General features: G+C 30.8%; 5 protein-coding genes across 5 annotated transcripts; 1 reads left to right on the top strand and 4 right to left on the bottom strand.

Annotated features, from left to right (window-relative positions):
* Positions 1-2,521: 2,521 nt before the first annotated feature.
* On the bottom strand, positions 2,522-3,907 carry LOC132749700 (caveolin-1-like). The gene is made up of 2 exons (XM_060739573.1): positions 3,768-3,907; positions 2,522-3,113 (listed from the first exon to the last, which is right to left on the bottom strand). Exons 1-2 carry the CDS (start codon positions 3,822-3,824, stop codon positions 2,781-2,783), a joined length of 390 nt encoding a protein of 129 aa, XP_060595556.1. The 5' UTR covers positions 3,825-3,907; the 3' UTR covers positions 2,522-2,780.
* A 2,557-nt stretch (positions 3,908-6,464) lies between these two features.
* Positions 6,465-7,576, top strand: LOC132749697 (caveolin-1-like). The gene is made up of 2 exons (XM_060739558.1): positions 6,465-6,625; positions 6,875-7,576. The coding sequence occupies exons 1-2, from the start codon at positions 6,560-6,562 to the stop codon at positions 7,205-7,207; spliced, it is 399 nt and encodes a 132-aa protein (XP_060595541.1). The 5' UTR covers positions 6,465-6,559; the 3' UTR covers positions 7,208-7,576.
* Positions 7,577-11,362: 3,786 nt separating this feature from the next.
* On the bottom strand, positions 11,363-12,577 carry LOC132749686 (caveolin-1-like). The gene is made up of 2 exons (XM_060739545.1): positions 12,438-12,577; positions 11,363-12,048 (listed from the first exon to the last, which is right to left on the bottom strand). The coding sequence occupies exons 1-2, from the start codon at positions 12,507-12,509 to the stop codon at positions 11,716-11,718; spliced, it is 405 nt and encodes a 134-aa protein (XP_060595528.1). The 5' UTR covers positions 12,510-12,577; the 3' UTR covers positions 11,363-11,715.
* A 1,705-nt stretch (positions 12,578-14,282) lies between these two features.
* LOC132749674 (caveolin-1-like) lies at positions 14,283-15,057 on the bottom strand. Its single transcript, XM_060739537.1, has 2 exons — positions 14,900-15,057; positions 14,283-14,724 (listed from the first exon to the last, which is right to left on the bottom strand). Exons 1-2 carry the CDS (start codon positions 14,948-14,950, stop codon positions 14,392-14,394), a joined length of 384 nt encoding a protein of 127 aa, XP_060595520.1. The 5' UTR covers positions 14,951-15,057; the 3' UTR covers positions 14,283-14,391.
* Positions 15,058-19,793: 4,736 nt separating this feature from the next.
* LOC132749882 (caveolin-1-like) lies at positions 19,794-20,833 on the bottom strand. The gene is made up of 2 exons (XM_060739797.1): positions 20,685-20,833; positions 19,794-20,433 (listed from the first exon to the last, which is right to left on the bottom strand). Exons 1-2 carry the CDS (start codon positions 20,745-20,747, stop codon positions 20,101-20,103), a joined length of 396 nt encoding a protein of 131 aa, XP_060595780.1. The 5' UTR covers positions 20,748-20,833; the 3' UTR covers positions 19,794-20,100.
* Between the last annotated feature and the right edge of the window lie 627 nt (positions 20,834-21,460).

Genomic DNA, 21,460 nt, shown 5'->3' with positions numbered 1-21,460 from the left:
AATATTTTGCTGTCTTTTAATTTCATAACAACTAAGGCCTGATATTTTTTTCTTCTGTTTTATAAGTTCACAATAATTAACTATTGTACTGGACCATTTTTTCTTCTGTTGTCTTTGGCAATAAGTAAAATAATAGTGATATAGTATTTTGTATAAAAGTAAAAGTACTCCTTTGTTTACATTTTACTACTATTTTATGACCACTTATGACACATCGAACACTACTTTCTTCAGATAACAAGTATCTAACATGCTCCTTAACCATTATTAAAAAAAATCCTCAAGTTTGCCCTTTCTTAAGAAATTAACAGTTTCTTCATTTCTGAGGCATAATGTGCCTTTAAAGCTACAGTTTATTTCTTCAACGTATTCCTCTTGAAAACAGGTCTAAACAAGAATCAGCGTGTGTGTTTCTGGTATTCGTATAAAAAAGCCTCCGATTTATGCGCGTGAAACTTGAATATCTACTTTTTCTAAAACAAGACCAAAGATTCATACTAATTTTCACATTGAAAAGATATTTTACCGCCTACGAACATATCTTTTACAATTGATGATTTACATATTATATTTATTTTACACCATACAAAGAAGTCAAAGAGTCTGTTTGACACTTTGTTGAATACACACTTATACAAATGCGGGTATATGTTTGTTGTCTTCACAATGGAAAAAGATTTCTCAAATTGTGTTTTCATTAAAATACATTTCTTATTTAAAATACAAAATTTTAACGGCAAGTAAAAATAATAAATAATCATGATAAACAAGTTGAATATGAATTTAAAATTACAGGCTTTGTGTTCAGCTATAAAATAAACTTAAAAAGAATACATCAGTTGAATCGCCAAAGATAGAACTATTGACAGTAAACGAATACACTTTTTAATTCTTCAAATTGTTTCGTCTTTACGAGGTTATGTTGTGTAAATTATACAAAATCAGTCGAGAGAGATAAATAATATATTTATGCATTATTTAAACTGTTCATGTTTTTCAAGTTATGCAGAAATCAATTTCTGATTCATTTCACAGACATCATCAACTCTGGTAAAATTCTACGACAAGAGTTACATATCAATAACCAACGACAAAAGACTTAAACATTTTCGGGACATATCAGACTTTAATCAGCAATATTAATTGTATGAAACTAAAACCTATTAATTTATGTCTCGGTCAAGTTTGGAGTTAGTCGCACTAGAAGTGTACGGTATCTTTTCGGATTTTACCGACGAAGGAAGGTCCGTGAATCATATAAGATGCGAAGTTTTCAGACACAAAAATGAAGTAGCAATTAAAGAATCAGAAAAAGAAAAAAGAACGCGACTTGACATATACTTGTCCATTTTCTCTCTTTCAATCCATCTTTTTGTTTATCTGAAGTTTTCCTCGAACACTTAATCTGGAATGACCATTTCAGTGAATCTGTGATTCAAAATTCATCTTAAAGGGAGACACAGGCAAAATTTTCACTTCTTAGTTTTTACTTTTTCATTCATTTTTCTGTAAATGTCCTCAAAATGAATATATTAGGCAGTCAAAGGAACAAAACTTTTCTCCATATAAAGAAATAAATGGAGGTTTCCTAACTTGGCCTGCGTGGGTCAGGTTAGAACGCTAGCATTTCACAAAAGTTGTCAAAGTGAACTCTGGAAACGTTAAAGAACATGTCTAATGAATGAATTAGGCTTGTTTCAATCATACAATATCCACAATATCTGTTTTTGTAACTTCAAGGGTTTGTTCAAGTCATCTGACTTGTTTAAAAACCATTTGGCGATTCTATTGGCGTTTTCATTTTGTTCAATATATATAAATATATTTACGCTTTAAACCCGAAATATATAGAATTTAAACAGAAATTCATGCTGAAACTTCATGAAAAGTTATTTTATCGTGATTTGAGTGCATAAGAGCATTTTAATATTTTTGTCATTATTTTGCCTGAATATCCCTTTAATACAATCAACACATTGTTGTGCTTTTATAAAATCAAATTTATCCCCGTAATTGCGTTTATGTTTTATTGATATAAAATCTATTTATCTAATCTAGGCATCACAGAAAATACGCTTGTTTTAAACGATGGTCCTCCCTGTTGATATAACAAATTTTAACCATGAAAATATCTTTAGAAATGTACAATCAAAGATGTTTACATAGTAAATCCAATATCATACTATCTTTATAGTTACACAAAACATATTTGAAAATCATTTTGTCTATTACAATAAAACCATACATGACACTCAATTTTTTCGGTGCCGTTCTACGAAAAAATAAGAACAAAAAGCAACAAAGCAACGCTGTTACCGACACAACCCAACCAACGACACTAGCAGGGTACCTAGAAGGCACCGAACCGGTGCACCGAAAACGAGAGAGCGTACAAGGCTGAGAAATGACCGGGGCATGTCAGACTGCTTATATTATGTAAAGTTTCATGAAAGTTCACAGTGTCAGAATAAAGTACTAAAATAGAACTAATTACGAATCTTGTAAGAAAGTAATCCTAGAATCCTAAACAATCCTTTATTAAAGTTTTTTTTTTCAATTAAGTAAGGTTTTGTTGACAATATTTGGTAGAACATATCCTATGTTATGGTTTGCACATACATAAATATTTGATAATTTCTTTAATGCAATAAATGTGTATGTATTTTTAATTCCTGATATAAACTTGGCGATTTTTATGTACACAGCACGTACTTAAAGATTATGTAAATAAAGAACCAGAACAAGTTTAAGCCAAAACCTATATCATTATTGTTTCTGTTTTAACTCTTTTGGATACGTATTTTGCTGAAGAAACCACCACATGCTTCGCAGATCGGCGTACAACAACAGTTGACAAGAGTGGTAAAAATCTTCTGGTAACAACCCACGCAGATGGTAAAGTCTCTCATACACGGGGTCCATATCCAGACATGATCGAACGCCACCATTGCGAAATCACAGCCAAGGCCGAGCGCAATGCAGAGTCCACAAAATGTTGTTAGAATTTTGTAGCAGATCGATTTTCCAAATTCAAAACATTTGTAACTCAAAGTCCATATGCATGGGATGGATCGTATACCTTCTGGTTCTGCCAAAACGTCTTCAAATTGTACCTAAAATAGGGAATTCATTTATGTATATGTAAATGAAAATACTTCTTGGTAAGAACATTAAATGTATGTGTAGACGAGTTTAGTATGCACAAAATTTCACTTCAAAGTAAAATATTTTGAACTAGTTGTATTAAATTCTTCAAACAATTTGTATTTACGAGCATGCTAGACATTTCGGTCCTCAAAAAGGTAAAGATTATTGCCGTCACTAAGAAAAAAAAATGACAGTGAATGGATTGAACAGTAAATACAATTTATAAGGGATCGTAGTTCGTCATCTCTTAAATCTGTTTATCATGTGCAGACGACATCCCCCCAAAAAACTGTTCCATTTACATTAATAGGTCTTACAAGACTTTATAGTGGTATCGAAAATAAATTTAAAGAAATAATTTCTACATTTTTAACTCTTTTCATTCTTATTTTGCGAAATAGACCTCGTTGCATTTACGTGTTCTTTGTTCTAATTACATAGAATGCATGTATAAAATGCCAAACAAAGAACAGCCGATCAGTCGGAAAATGCAGATTTGCTTCTGTCTGAAACGTTGGCTTCTTTGATATTGATTAGAAAAAAAAACAACATCAACAAATCCTTTAAAGATTGTGTATTAAAAGAGAATGATTTGCATACTATCAATGTAATAAATATACCTTTAAATGGTCATTTATGTTGTTCGGATCTCGATTTTCTAAATCAATGTCAGCCATTTTCCAAATTTTAATCCCTTGAGATTATTAAACCCTTGGTTTTCAAATAAAACAAGAATTCTTATGCCCAGTCATTTTATAGAAGTTTTCTCGACCAGTTGCCATAGTGTCTGCCTCTCGTGCGTCTGAAATATATAAACCCGCCTATTTAGTTTATTTAATTCAATATAAATTAGATTATCAATATTCTTTTAACCTAAATTGTAAGAAAGGTTACTGTTCCCGACAAAAAAAATATCAATGGATAGTGTAAGGGCAGTAGAAGACACGCAGTGTCTCTACAAGCAAATGTTTCATTTTGAATGTCTTTCTCGACTCCTGTTCGTCATCAAAGCAAAGAACTCTAACTCAATATATATTAAAACACAATGTAAACAGATATTGAATGATAAGAAAATGGATTAAAAATTAGACAAATCAACAAGAATTGAACTTATATTTTAATGTACACAAAGTAGTTGATTATTCTTTAATATCGAAATGTCATATTTACGTTTTGCTTTGTGTAATGTTTACTTAAGAAAAAAACTGACAAAGTTCAAGAATGATGTAAGTTTTAATGTAGATGATTTACTTAATACGTAATAAAATACGTAATAAAGAACTGATATAAGTAAACATGACACTTAATTAAAATTATCTCAAAATTTATTAGGACATTTACATGGTTCATAAACAATTGTGTTTATTGATAACAAGCAGCTAAGCGCTTTAACATTGTATGGGAGAAATTTTAGATACAAATACAGAACCAATTGGACACAGTTTGGTCATTTTGAAAGAAGATATATGTTAACTTGTCATGTCCGTATTTTTCTTTTATCTTTTTTATATATTTTTGATACAAAATGGTGTGATTGCAGTGCCTGGGGGCGTAGATTGTAACTTGCATTTTCTCGTACTGTCCATGAACGGACTCCATCTATCCGAGCCTGCAAAATTTTCAATTTTGTCGTTTCGGATTATCTTTCGGATATCCTATCTCTCTTCATTTGAAAATATTTGAGGTTTCTTATATTTTAAAAAAAAAATGTTTTAAAAATGAAATGTTGGTCTTTGCTTACTTATAATGGGGCCATACAGCTGATAGATATGGATTTGTTCCATGAACTGGCGTGACGAAACGATGAAATAATAGAACAGGATAGAAATGTATCCAGATTTATGCATTTATTACAGCACATCGACATCAAACAATACATGAATTTGTGACAATTATGAAATAGTAATATTTGAACATTCAAAAGTTAAACAATGTAAGGGTGAGTGTTACTTAAGTTAAAGTATCATTTTTTTTTTTATCTCAATTCAAACAATAAATGAAAATTATTATTGATAGTATTCTCACATAATACAATGCATTAATGTACCATTTATTGATCTTAACGTTTAAACAAAAAAAAACAACAAAAAAAAAAACAAAAAAAAACAAAAAAAACATATATGTATTTTGGTATACTTTATAAAGCAATGCTTATATCACAGTACTTTTTGTGTAAGAATCAATGTTACCAAAGAAACATTCACAAGTATGAGTAATCTTTTCACAAATATCATGACCGTTCATGGCTGTGACCATCCTTTATGTTCCCATGTATAATAAAATGTCTTAGTTTATTTTGGTATACACTTCTTTGTTACATTTTTAAACTTTTGAAAACTGAATTTATTTAGTAGTTTTTAAATATATGAAAGGAAAAATATCGTGTTTCAGGAAAAGCAAGCGTTGTAACACATTGAAGATAATGGTCGAATAAACCCATCAACATATGGTTAAAAAATCAATATTTTTTTGACAATGCGAAAGATAAAGACATTAACATAGATAGTTGCTATACTTACGCTCAGTATGACAATAAATATTCCCATTATCTTCTTAGTAGTATGATTAACATCATTATTGTTCCAACGAATCATCTCTCCTAAAATTATCAAATTATTGTTGTTTATGAAAACATGATTTTACATAGCTTCTTGTCCATGTCAATTGTTTTCCTTTGCAGAAACCGGATAGAATGCTGAATAACAAAATATTGTTGTTCATATAGATAATTAAACTTCAAACCATGTTGCATTTTTTTTGTAACACTACAAATACATAACCTTTTTAAAAGTGATTTATCAATATATACATTGAATGGGTCTAGTGGAAGATGTTATTTTAGTTCATATTTTCATGGTAGACATTGAAAAACACGACTTATTCTTTACCTTAACATAAAGAGTATGAAAAATATCAAACTGCTTGAATAATGAAAAAGTTATGTTCAAATGAATGGTTACTTTAAATGAATGGACTCCGAGTACGAACATCAATACCGTCGATGGAAACGTTTTCTTCTAACTGCCTATCAATGTGGAATGAATTGAAAAAAACTCAATTGAAAAATGGATTCTTTTGAAAAACCGAAATATATTAAGAAATATGAATACCCAGCTATAGATTATATTATAAATGAACACCTTTTGGTCATTGTACTGTTATGATTGAAATATGTAAATAAATATGAATAGGGAATAAGATGAAATATTATAATCATTTTTTAAATAACAAATACCCATTTGAAAACCGGAGGTCTCTAGGTAAAAGTAAATAACAACATATCTCTGGCAACCAACAGGTGTCTAGTATTTAAGGTCTTGTGTTAGAGTTTGTGGCTGTCAGTTGGTACAGCATTTGGGCATACATCAGACCACATTTTGATTTAAACTAGGCAAACTAAAACGTAATAAAGATGTCTCAGCAAAGAGAAGTTGATCTGGAAAACAGAGATCCAAATGGTCTTAATAGTCACATTCAGGTATTTTCTTTTCTAATTTTCCTTTTAGATTCTTGAACTTAAATAATATAGAACAATTTTCTTTTTGAAATAAGTTACACTACTTTTGCTCCTGATTCCGTAACAGACAATCTTTAATATCATTTTAGGATATTTCTTAAAATTTGGAGAAGGAAATATGAATTCTATTTCACTCCTTAAATAAAACAATTACATTTAATTGAAAAAAAAAAGGATTGAATTCATGCCCAGTTATTTTTGTGCTTCTAGGTTATGTTCGAAGATGTCTTAGCTGAGTCAGATGGAGCCCACTCTTTAGATTGCATCTGGAAAGCAAGTTTTTGCTGTTTCGAATGCGGAAAGAACCTCTGTTACAGAATCCTGACAACACTGTGCGGTGTATGCATTGCGTTGATGTGGGGTTGCGAATTTGCGCAAACGGCATTTGCCCATGTGTGGTGCTACACTCCTTGGATACGGGATTTCTCTATCTGCATGGGCTGTGCACAGAGAATCTTCGGTACAATTATCAACTGCTGTTGTAGTCCATTCTGTGAGGCTTGTGGAGGTATATTTACTCGGATCAAAATTCAAAAGAGTTAAGATTTTGATGTAACTGAGGACTTTTTTTACTTCTGATGCTCAAGTGAAATGCAGAATACCGTCTCTTTTCAAACGTTTCATTCATGATATGTGATGAAAATACATATTATATTTCAAAGACATCTGTGATAGTTGATTGTTTTTAAATTTTATATTTATACCGGATTTTACGAGTATATATATATGACATATCTTTTGATGAAGATTATTGAAAGGTAAAACAATGGATTATCACGTGCAAAATCATTGTTTGTTTACTTTATTTTTCAAATGGGCAGTATGTTATTTTTTCTTTACTAGTATTATTGTAGTACTGTAATACTACTTTTCTTTTATTTTATTTTTTTATTATTAAAACAACTAAAATGATATTCGTTTTGTCTTTATGACAAGAATTATGAATTTGTAATTCATATTCATAAAATAGCAAGTTAAATAAAACAAAATTCGATGACTAAAGAAATAATAGTTACTATCATATTAGCATATTTAAGAAAGAAAATATTGTTCTTCATAACCGAACATTCGTTATAACCGTGTTTGCTATGAAAAAAAAAATACGGCGTGATGATACTTAAACCCCATAAATAATGATGGATAATTCCAGATGATTTATTGCAAAGTAAGTAAGTCTATTGGGAACATTTGTATAAAAAGAGTAAGTAGGTCTTGCGAACAATTCAGTATTAACCTTGCTTCTTTCTAGATTCTTAAAAATCTTTCATACCCACTGCCATATTTAAGATTAAAAGAAAATAGCTGGAGTAAGCTGATTTTAAACCTAAACGCGTCAAAAGGTGGTCACATTGTACTTAAACGGGTTAAACGTTGGGAATAGAACCATAATTGAACCATAGATTCGTGGATAAATATGCGAAGAAATGTATCCCAGTTTTTCCTGAAATAAATCTTTAGCAATCATTAAGTAATTCATATAATTTTCCAATAATATATTGTCTTTTAGATTATTTTATCATTATGGTTTACAAAAATGGAAATGCACATGTCGCAGTCTACTGCTATTAAAATGATAGGGTGCTGCTCATAGGTTCAGGGCTTGAGATACACGTTCTCAGAAAACCCTTATGATTAATCATCGCGCCATGAAAACTTCATTACGAATGTCAATAACAAAACAAATCACGCAAAATCTTGAATGTAACTGGTATGGGATTTATTCAGATATTCACATTTACCTGTAAAATTACAGAAACGTGCTCTCAGAAAATATTTATCATCATGCTCGCGCTATGGAAACCTTCAAAACGAGTACGCATGCTTGACAGTACGTAGTGCGGAAATAAATGTACCACCGGCTAGTACATACTTGTTAATAGATGAATTAATGAACAAATGAATGAATAATTGCAAGAATGAAGGAGTACAATGTACCTGACTTATTGGATGAATTGATGGAATATAGAAAAATGGATGCAAATTTATTACTTTATAACTCAATATGTCGTCGGTTGTTGATTTATAATATACCTACTAAGAACACCCAAAAGCATTTAAACTGTGCTGCCCGGTTATTTTTCTAGTTTGAATTTCAACTCGAGTTCCGATCCTTAAAGATCGTTCAGCACAACATAATTGTTGTGCTTGTGGTAATTTAGTTATTTCTATTTGGCTTTTTTCTTGTTGGGTGGTTCCAGTATTCCTCACTTGAATACTGTTGAATCACACTTAGGATATGTGGCCTGCTTTTTAAATTTGTCTTTTGACGTATTATCTGTGATATGCAGGCTTCATAACCTCTGATCCCCTTTCAAAATTCCATTTTATTTAGTTCCGCCCATTGTTTTCTCGTTTAGGGCACACGCATTTTTTTTTACTTGGGGACCATATGCCGCTTTTCATGGAATGGCACTTAGTGTCACATTGAAGGTTCTACTTAAATATAGTCTTTTTAGACCAAGAGAGATTAGACCGAAATTAAATAAAAACGAACTGTACAAATGTAATTTAAACTTAACCGATAGTCTCAGTTGAAAATATGGTAAAAAAAACCCCAACAAAATGAGTGATTTAAGGATGCGTTTCAGAAAAGCACTGAGACGGAGTTCAATTGTGAGTATTTTTGCGCAATACCAAACCCTAACATTGTTCTGACAATAGGAAAGGTAAAATAAAAACTCGGCTTATTGCGCCCGTTATCTCTATTGCTTTCCATGGGATGAGAAGCACGAATTAATGACTTGTACCTTAAACATTCAAGAAATATTAGAGGAGTATACTTACCAGTCGTTTTTGTTTGTTTTGACTTGCTTTATTGATATGTGCATGAGTGGTAATCTGATTCAAAGTTCGGGTGAATGTTTGCAAATCAAGTCGCATTTCAATTGAACTCAGTGCTTGAACCAATGAGGACCTTCTTTTAATGTGACACTTACACAGCTGTTTACTGTTTCTACAATATCTTACTTTATATAATGGACATTTTAACTATTTTTCCAGAAGCGTTAAGCCAAGTTATTGAAGCAGCTGTAATGTAATAATCATTCCAAGTTTGGGCAGTATTGATTGAACACTGTTTTAATTAGTTATCAATTTCTTGATTATAAATATATAAAGGCCAACGAAAAAAGGACTTCATACTAATTTAATGATGCTTAGCAATTTCTAGATAAAACATTGACTGTAATTTGAAATATAAGCATGGAATCTAGACATCTATTAGAAACATTCTTTAAGAACACGACGACCCTGTCGTATGTACTACCCTAACCTTGGTGTAAACTAAGCTCAGGAGCCGAGTCTATATATCATTGCAATTCTTATCCACCTAAACGTCAAGGATATTTAACACAGAGATAAATCTGATTGTGCTTACTGAACCATAGTTGATTTGAAATCATGAATTTCAAAACGTGGAATCATGAAGTTGAATTCGTGAAGTTGAAATCATGAATTCATAAAGTTGAAATCGTGAATTCGTGATTTTGAAATTGCGAATTCGTGAGTTATGTATGTTGAAATCTTACATTAAAAATGATTTGGTTTGTTGGTACATTGGGTTTTTACGTCACACTAACACCGTATTGGTCATTCAGGCACAAACGTGCACCTGAGTAGAACCACCGTAAGCTAGCTGACTAGTTGGATAGCTGCCTCACATGAAAGAATCAAAAGTCCCTGTCGGGATTTGAACCCACAGCGTTGAGGGGCAAGTGATTTGAAGTCAACGACCGTAACCAATCAGCCACGGACGCCCCAAAATGATTTAGGATCAAGAAAGATGCTTCACATCTGATGAAAGTAGCGCTGAATGTGAAATAATTTAACATTTTAACGCAGCAAAAGGTAAAGAAAGTAATATTTTGACTTCCATACAAAATACTAATTCACCATAACTGTATTAATTGCCAAAATGGATTGTTCAATTAGCAAGTAAGTAATTTTTTGGAAACAATAAAAGTTCACCATATAATAAAAATCTTTGAAGAGCTTTCCTGAAGCATAATCGGTCTTTAAACGTATGACCGCATGTAAAAATTAAAAAAAAAGATAACATTGAAAATTTATTTAATATTAATGTTTATTTACTTTCGTAGGCACGTACACGTTCATTTTTGTATAAACTTGTCGGTTAATTTTATTTTCAATATTTATGAGGCATTTAACACTAACGCCTGTTCGATATACATAATTACAATACCGCCATTACATCAAAAGTTCATCTATGTAGTGAGTAAAATAATTTACTCTTTTAGGAAGGTTTATGAAAAAGGGTTTGTACAATGTTAAACTTTACATACTTGGTTGTATGGCCATAAGATGTTTACAAAATTGTTCAATACCGAAATATGACATATACAGATAATGCAAATAATTTGATTTGCCCTTGCCAGAATATCTCCTTCGCATCGTTCAAATGTTCCACCACCCTTCACTTGTAGTTTATTCAATTAGCTGCTGAGGGAGTTTAAAGAATAACCTGCTGTTAGTAGGACAAAGATGTGAATTTAATGACAAAGATAAGGCGGGTAATAGTGTCAACAAAACAACCGTCCTCAGCCTTAAATTTAAAAAGCCTTTCTGGGGAAAATGTTTTTGTTTTGCGGAATTCACATCAGTATTGAAGTAATTCAATTGTCTTGGATATTTACATTTTTTAAGAAAAAGTTAAACTGTATGTAACAAGTATGTAATATCCATGTATTAATTTTATTCTCTAAAACACAGCACATAACAATACATAATATATCATACTCATAAGGAAAAATTAACATTCCTCCATACATACTTTCAACATTTTATTTTTATTTTATAAACCTACAGCTTATTAGTGACAATTACATCTTATGAAACAGAAATATATCGTTCTATGAAATGTATACTGTAACTAATATTTAAATCAAACTGTGGCTAGTTTGTGTCGGGGGCTGTGTCCTGTGAACGTTGCCTTTCACTTGGTGACCTTTGTTTTCATTTTGTAGTTTATAACCGTGTATACATCTCACGTAAAATAAAAAAATATCTCTCATTTTCTGCTTATGTCCTTTGAATTAATGTTTGTCAATACGAATTTTTGCGAACAAAAGTCCAAACGATTCACAAACAGGCGCTAGGCAACAGTCAAGCACAATCATAAATATCTTCTTCAAGCAACCAATTCCAATTGAAACATCCCTTATGAATGGCGTGTAACACCAGATATGTGTAAAGCTTGCGACTGCGAATTCACAGCCCCAAAATAAAGCTATGCACAGACCACAAAATATAGTTAGCATCCTGTAACAGACGGTCTTTCCACACTCAAAACACTTGAATCCATTGACCCACGTGCAATCCAAGGATCTTACCCCTTCAGGCTCCGCTATTACATCTTCAAACATCACCTATAATAAAAAATAATCCGGACATATTTTAGCTTAGCAGTAAATGCAGTAAAGGATATTGATAAAAACACACAAAAAACAGCAACAAAGGTTGTTGAATTGATTAAAATTTAACAGCTGGCGTTCATGAGTAAAATATAATATGAGGTTACACGAAAAAAGCTTTTATCATTTATTGCTTCCATAGTATACGTCCCAGTTTTATATTAGGCATATAACGTCATACACTTTCCTTAATGATGTTTTCATAACTTGCTTTTGAAAATACTGAACATTTCAATCAATTTGTATGTTTCTTTCTGTACATGTTTTTTTTTTATTTTTCAAGACAAACATTGTGCCACAACGCCCTCCCTACACATTAATCATGTCTAAAACAAGAACCTTACCTTGATATGCTGATTCAAATCGTTCGGATCTCTATTTTCCATGTCTAATGTCATCTTTTCATTGGTTGCCATATTGCAATGTGTTTATAAACAAAATCTCGATATTTTATGCTGGTTTTTTCTTCTTCTAGTTTTTTGTACTTTTCATCCCAAAATCAACTCACTTAATGCTAAGATCTTTGGGTATATATTTACACGGGTAATTATGAACCCTAATTGCACATTTAGGTCTCATTATAAGGTAATAATAATTTGAAATAAAGCCTGCATTCAATTATTTTGGTATAAAATTTGTTTGAGAATACATCGTACATTTAGATATTGAATTACATAATTACTGGCACTAACTTTTACATCGCTTTTAATTATTAAAGGTGACCAAACGTTTTTAGAACGCAAAGGTTTTAAATCAAGTGTTTATGATACTGAATCTCGTGAAAGTTTGATTTGTTATTAAATTGTCAATTCAATGCTGTAGTTTTAGATACTTTTTAGATAGTGTATTGCTATAAACACTTGATAACTAAGATAAACCAGACCAAAAGTAAATTATTAATATAGTCTAAGTGTCAAACATTTAATAATGTTAATTTCAATATGCTCAATTTCTTTTAAAAGGGACTTTAAACCATTTTATGTATCCGTATCATTAAAATATCATATTTCTTTTAAAATCATTTTGTACACACAAATAAGTTTGCCTTTTCAATAAAGTACATACCTCAACAATTACTACTGTTACGTAAAAAGTGTGGTGTGACATAAACCAGCAGACATTTTTTTGATATTTCAAAAAAATTATTATTCATGTATGAATATTATAAAGTGTTAAAACGGTAACTTATGGGCGTTGCCGAGCAAAATGTTTTAAACTGATCCGTCAGTGAAATCACTAGTATTCGAATGAACCTTGGCAAATTTTCTGTTTTCTTCCGTAAGTTTCTACTAACATTTTAAGATTAAAGACGATAAGGAATCAAAATGTAAGCTGATATGCAAACCAGAGTTTTGAATTATTTACACTTTATCAAAACTTGTAATCTACGAAAGTTTAATAAATCATAAAACATGATTTTTGTAATCGGTGGAATTAATTTTCTACCATTGCAAGTTTGTCATTTAAACGAGTGGTATTCCAATGAATAAGTTTACGATTGAGAAAATCTTAAAATTATAGAGTAAAATACTTGACATATTTACACATTTGATAATAAAAATAAAAATTGGTGTATATACAAAACCGCGAGCTGATGCTCACAAAACTTAAACGATGTCACAAATAGCATGTGCTCGTTGTAATTTCATTTCAGTCTAGCAAAAAGAAGATCTGCAGTCAACGCTCATCAAAATAATTTCAAATGATTGAAGACTGTTTAGGACGACGGCGACAAGAAGAAATGCTGAACACCCGAGACCTCACATGAACAGACTCGTTTCAACCGACTGTCCAATGTTCACCTTTTTGTTTTTATTCTTATTGCGCTCAAGTTATTCTCTATGTTTAGAATGAACATTAATGAAATAGTCTAAGGACTAACAAATACATCAATTCAGTAAAATTTGAAAATCATTTTTCAATCGTTTCATACTAGTAGAAAAGTATAAATTTAGCAATGTAATTCAAGTTATAAACACGCTATTTTAATTTTTACATTGGATAAAAGAAAAACAAATATATTTTATTTATATGATGTAATACAATATGAATTTATTAAATAAATAACCTTTTCAAAGCAACATACTTGATATAAAAATTCCTGTTTAAATCCAAAATATTTTCGTCTAAATTTCATAATCTTAAATGCACGTCTTTTTTTAAAAATGTTAAGAAATTCAATACAATCATGATATTCATTTTTATTTCAATATCATCAGCAAAAAGAAAGTCCTGGTATCATCTCATCACATTCTTTGAATCATAGTATCAGGGTTAAACGATTTAAATGATGTAGTGTTATGATTTCTCGATCTTAACTTTACTGAAGAATGCACCAATTGCTTCACAGCATGGGGCGACGCAGCAGCTCAGGCATGTCTGGAAGAACTTCTTGGCACATCCCATCGTGATGGAGAAATCTCTCAAGCATGGTGTCCAGCACCACACATGATGAAATGTGAGCATGGCAAATTCGCAACCCCACTCCAGAGCAATGCACAACCCGCAAAGAGTGGTCATAATCTTGTAACAAAGGTTCTTGCCACATTCGAAACAGGAGTAACTGTTTTTCCAAATACAGTCCATTGATCGAACGCCATCGGGTTCTCCAAAGACATCCTCGAACATAACCTTGAAAATAAAAGAATAATCTAGACAAATGTTGTGTTTTATATATCATATCTGTTTTACCAGTTTTTTTTATTTTAAGACTTTAAATATTCTTAGACTATAAATTACAAAGAACGAAAGAAAAGAAAAAAACTTTTTCTTGATTATAGAACATGAAAAGGTAACATATTCGTACCTCTATATGGCTATTAAGTTTATTAGGATCACGGTTAGATAAATCAGCCATGGTTGATGTCTTTTTCTTCTGCTATTTATAAAAATCAACTATCACGACTGGTCTGCTCTCTTCCAAAAGTGCGTCTGAAAAATGAAAATATATCAACCTTTAAATATTAGTAAATTGGAGAAACATTTAATCAGTTTATTGCTAAAGACTATAAATATTTTCAAGGTGTTTTAAAAAAAGGAATATGAAAAAGATTTAATTCGATATGGTAATTGCTTAGTAACGCCGCGATCCCGGGGTCAGACTTTTTTTCACAAATAAAGAAAAATCTATGTGGAAATCTATGGTAATTTGACATGACAAAATAATTATTAATATGAATATCACGAAAAAGATCACAAATTAATGCCTACACTAACAAATATCTTCTATTAAACATACATATATGAACAATATGAAATACACAAACAATTTTAGGGTTAATATCAATTATTCATAATTGCAATAATTTTAACATTGAATTCTCATTTGGCTTTTCAAAACTTCATGGCCAATTTACAAATAAAATTGAAAAATGATAGCTTAAACCTTAACAGTTTTCTTTACAAGATTATTATCATTTTCTTTATAGGAAAAGATTTGAAACAAACTGTAAAGTAAGTAAGTATTTTCTTTTTTCCTCCGGAGGCTGAACAGAAGAGATAAGGTCGGGGTATATATAAAAGAAATAGATATAAAAATACAATCACTGCTTTATCAACTTCAATGTTTTCCTGTCCTTCAGGGTCATTGATTCCAGCTTATTAAGTGTTTCAGAATACCCCTTAAGTCGGATGTTGGAGTTTTGGATTTCCCCTCATGAAAAGACTAATTGAGAGTCTATAATTTTTCATAAAATATTGATGTTTTCATTGCTTTTTAGGGATCACCCTTTCACAGATTTTAAATAATCTTAGCCGTTGAGACATAATATTGCTCTCTTTATAAGACACTCAACCCGAATGGCCTTAATTAGCTCTTTTCTACACATTGATTGGCAAGAAAATAATGATTTCTAATCAAGTGCTTTAAAAATAAGAAAAACAAACTCATAAATACGTATTTAACGGATGTGCATTGCCATTTTATCAGAGGATGAAGTATTATGTCGTCTTTAGCATGTATAGTAATGCCAATTGTTCATTTTTTCTATAAATTCTTTCGTTTTTACATAAAAAAAGCAACAGCAATTCACTTTGTCTGCCTTTTTTTTCTTTTTCCCCTTTCATTCCTTTAGTTTGAAAACCACCTTTAACTATAACAGTAAAAAAATGGTGAGTGTGGTAAAGGAGCCATAGCTTATTTTTTCATTCTAAGATAAGAATCTGCAACGAAGGAGCATGTACATATTTTTTGTTCATTGCTGCCTACATCTCTTTTTTGGTCGATCTTTAAGAAAAGCAAATACATGTATAATATTGCACGAGTGTTGCGTCTAATTTCATTTGATATTCCGGACGTTGAGTATATCTATATTCATGTCTGCTCTGTTGTATGGATAAAACTTTTCAAAGTCTTAATATTATTCTTTTGAAAGCTTTCATTGTCTTGCAATTTGTCGTGCGTTTTTTCTCATATTGACTTAGGTGTTTAAATCAGCGCCTTATTCACACTACGCAATAGGATCTGACAGACACCAATAAGAGGTCACCTTCTCATGACCTTTTATCGGATTTTGAGAACAAACATGGCGCTGTCCATATGGTCGGCATGTAAACTGGCAAAACAATCTTGCTCATTAAAAATTGAGAGAATTACTATAAGCTTTGAGCTTCACGTTAAATCAAAATTATCATGACTTTGTATAAAGTTTGTGTTTGATTACTAGTAATTTAACTTGATAAAAAATAAATATGTTTAAACCAAAAATTGAGTCAAATTATTTCAAGTTTAATTGTTTCAAATTACTTCAACATTTTTTTTCTAACAAAAATCGACATTTATTTTACTTCCACTGACAGCAATATTTTGATACTTCGTCTAATGCCTACCTGTAAAGGACGGTTTGACTGCATGGCAAAATTAGCTTACTCGGTAAATAAACATATACGGTAAGAATCAGATCTTAATGCAAGAAATAAAGTACGATCTGAACTTCGTAGATGTGAACAAACTTTAGTCAGATTGAACGTTTTGCATACTTGTTATCCACCTTTTTCAGTATATGTATCGTTTTAATAGTTCTTTTCCGTATGTTAATTGAATGTTAATGGTGATATTTTTATAACATTGTATTAGTTGCTGGCTAATTTGGGAAAGAAAATAAGAATCTTAGTTTTAAGGCTTTCATCTGTACATAATAATAAGACCCATTTACGAACATATTTAACATTTATAAATGTAATAAAAAGCATATTTCAGGCTCAAAACGATAGTTTAGGACGCTGAATCTCATCTTCCATCAATACTCATGCATTGATTGTTTTTGAATTATTATATAAAATAGTTCCAGCGAGCTCAACATGGGCTTTGTTCAACACAGATTGATCTTTTATATATATCATCCAAGTTATTTATATTTTTATTCAATTAAACTTTGTTTTTGCTTCGTTTGTCGGTACAAAGGGTGTGTATTATAAATTATATTATTTAATAATCAAAGTTCCAATTAACGAGAATCAAAGTATTTGAATAAAGTATTTTAGTAATATTTAACCCTCTAGTGGCTAAGGGGTTGCCTTTAAGTGTTGAGGCCTACCGTTTATACCTGCGCGATTAAAAGAGGTGATTAAACGGATTTTGAATTACTGGAGTCTATCCATTTCTTAGCTCCAGCAGGTGGGTGATTTTAACCTCTTTCTCAAAGTTTGTCAAATTTTGCAACCATATGACGATTGGTTGTGATCTAAAACTAAAGAAAACCAAAACAATATATATAAAATTCAATCTCTTACATAGCAATTTTGATTATCCTTAAACATGACATTTTTGTCGTTTAATAAAATGAAGGGGCATCTAGGACAATTATCTTCGGCAAAAGAATAATCTTATTTTGTTGGTGCGCCGTAAAACTAAAGAAAACCAAACAAAAATATATAAAATTTAATCTCTTACATTGCAATTTTGATTATCCTTAAACATGACATTTTTGTCGTTTAATAAAATGAAGGGGCAACTAGGACAATTATCTTCGGCAAAAGAATAATCTTTTTACTGTAAAAAGCCATCCAACGTTGAAGACAACCTATAGATTTTGTGGTAAATTATCTTTAATCAATTTACCTAAACACCTTTGGTAAATTAATTTAAACGATATAAGGCAACAAAATTAGTCCGGCATTCATCATTGTTAACTTTCAGATCTTATCTCTGATAACGACACACTCTGAAATGTAATACCATATCTCTTCATCAACATTTTCTCGTACAACAAAACAGTTTAAGTGGTTAAACACTGGTTTGTAAACACATGAATTTATTCATTATCGTATATGAAGTTAAAGTTCATTTTTGAAAACGTTATTGAGATATTTATCTCGTTTATATATTTTTACGTAACATGTAATTGTCAAATCAAATCATTTAACATAACAAATTATCATTATTAGTGATTTTATGTTTGTTTTTATAATCACTTTCAGAATAAAAAAATTAGGAAACACCTTAAAACAGATAAGATAAAGAAGTTAATATTCTTATTTTTTTTATTTTGCTCGGGTTTTAATACATCAATTTATAACGATAAACCTTATCCTACCTTTTAAGTATAAACATTGTTTTAAATGAACAAAATATATGTTGAACTTTATATCATTTTACTTGATAAAACCAGTACATTTTAGCTATTGCTAATAGCGCGCCAGTGATTTAAAAAATCTATATATATTTGACATTTTTCCGGAATTCAATCACCATTAGGATATATTGTCTATTTTTCAAATATATCTGTCTTTCTCAACTTCATTTATTCTTTCAATTTAATTTGTTCTTATTTAGGACTAACACAATGTTATACTATTGACCAAACAGTATAAATCTATTAAATTAAATGCGTTCAATTCTACATCTAAATATCACGTAGTGATACAGCTAGTGCTAGGGAAGGTGGAAACGGAGGTATACCTTTGTAATTACGATTATTTTAACGATCAGGCTCAAACAAACTGCAACATTTAACAATTTTACGGATTGGATGACGTATGGTTTCGAAATATACTACCGTATATCAGGCTATTTTCGCGTATGGCAAATTTCACGATTTTGGCAGAAATCTAATTTTAGCTTATTTTTTTTATTAACTATCATAAAAGCAAGCAAAGTTGCCTTTGTATTGATTTATTTCGTCGGAATGTCGGTAGATGAACTTGAAGGGATATACCAACATCCTTGAGTGAAAAATTCAAGCAACATCATGTAGTCTAGTGAGTTATCATGTAAAACAGCACAGCAAAGAAACAGTAACTGTTGTGTAATATATAAAGAATTTGTGCGCATTTTCGAAACAAATTATGATTATATAAAAGATAGCACGTATGAAGTTTTAATATTAAGAAGAATACTCATAGGAAATCTATCAATTTAAATTCGTTGAACACAGATATACAGATACATGATTTATGTAGTTATAATTGTAATTGTGAAAAATTGCAGGAATGTGTTGTTTCTTTGATCGAAGAATAGACTAATAATACAGTTACTTGGAAGTATTTTTTTTTCAATAAAAATATACATTGTCTAATTACAAAACTACGGGCTTGGCAAAAGTTGCTGAATAATTATTATGATACTGCTTATATTCAAATGCAGCTGTCAAACACACACACAGTTCAAACTCAAATGAGCCTTTTGTCACTATATCAAATCTTCTTTATCTAACCAAGAGCACTACTGAAGGAAGGTGTTCAAAAAGGAAAACAATAATATATAAAGTAACAAATAAATATTTTATTGATCATGATGTAACATCATAATTAAGTTTGACAAAAAACTTTACCTTTATCTTTCAAAACAAAAGTTCAGTTACATCAAACAATTCGCGATAAAGGTTTTCATTTTAACTTTCAGATTTTATATTCCTTAATAGTTTTCTTCTTTGAATCGACACACTTTCCATACAATCTAGCTGTTTTCTAATGTATTATGTAAGAGAGTTGATAACTTGTCCTTTCTTCCATTAAATTTTAATACCTATACAATTTCAAACAAGTTGTAGTTTTAACATAATCAAGTCGTTATGATTTTTGAATCTTTATTTTGCTGAAGACTGATCCAAATGCTTCACAGCATGGTGTTATGCAACAGTTCAGGCAGGTTCCGTAGAACTTCTGGGCACATCCCATTGTGATGGAGAAATCCCTCAAGCATGGTGTCCAGCACCACACATGATGAAATGTGAGCATGGCAAATTCGCAACCCCACTCCAGAGCAATGCACAACCCGCAAAGAGTGGTCATAATCTTGTAACAAAGGTTCTTGCCACATTCGAAACAGGAATAGCTGTTTTTCCAAATACAGTCGATGGATTTCACACCCTCCGGCTCTCCAAAGACGTCGTCAAACATAACCTTGAAATTGAAAGGATAGATATCAAATTACTAGCTTAACGTTTGAAATGGTGTTTTCAGTTAAGATCACCACCGGATTATTGGAAGACATACTCAACACACAGGTAGAGTTTAGAATGATTTGCGATTCAAGAAATAAATATAAATACTAGTAGCTTTTTCGAGTATTTGTCAAGCCTTTATTATGATTTGTAATTTCATCAAAAACACGTTAAATAGATAAAATATTGAACAAAAAGAATTATTCATACCTGTACATGACTGTTGAGGTCATTAGGATCACGATTATCCAAATCAGGTTCTTGGCCAGCCATTTTTTATGATATATTTATGTGATATACTAGTGTTTACCACGTCCAGCCCAGTCACTTCCAAAAGTGGATTTGATTTTTTCATGATTATTTCCTTATATACTGGTATTGTGAACGAGCATTTAATAACCTTATTGCCATTGACTGTAAATAAAAATCAAGGTTCCTTCAAAAATAGAAATATTAAAAAAGTTTAATGTGATACCTTAATTGCTTAGGAACGCCGTGATCTCAATGGCATACAGTTATGTCTGAATTGAAAGGCATAAGCGAAATTGCCTTTATCTTTTAACATTTTTTACATTAATATTTATAATATAGGAGAACAGGTAAATCACATAATATAGATCTAACAATTAAATTGTAAAATTATAAATATATATACACATATGACTAATTAAGCAGAAAAAACAGTGGAGAAACAGTTGTATTAAGACTACAGTGATATAATAATTGCACCAGTTACATACATGTATAATTACTATCATTTTACCATCGAATGATAAAGTAATTTTTCCCGAAATTTTCATGACCTATTCAGAAATAGATTAAATAGTACACCCAAAACGGTAGTTTTTGTTTTATTTTATTATTATTCTTTGATATAAAACTGATTTGTCTGTTTGGTTTTCTGTTTTAAGCTGATTGTAACACTTCATTTTGTCACATCTCGGCTGTCGACCCAACGAACTGTCTCCTCGAATTACCAATTTCTC

The sequence above is a fragment of the Ruditapes philippinarum genome, unplaced genomic scaffold (genome assembly GCF_026571515.1).
Source record: "Ruditapes philippinarum isolate M1 unplaced genomic scaffold, ASM2657151v2 ctg531_1_1_1_1, whole genome shotgun sequence".
Taxonomy (NCBI): domain Eukaryota; kingdom Metazoa; phylum Mollusca; class Bivalvia; order Venerida; family Veneridae; genus Ruditapes; species Ruditapes philippinarum.
This window is presented reverse-complemented; position numbering and strand designations above follow the sequence as displayed.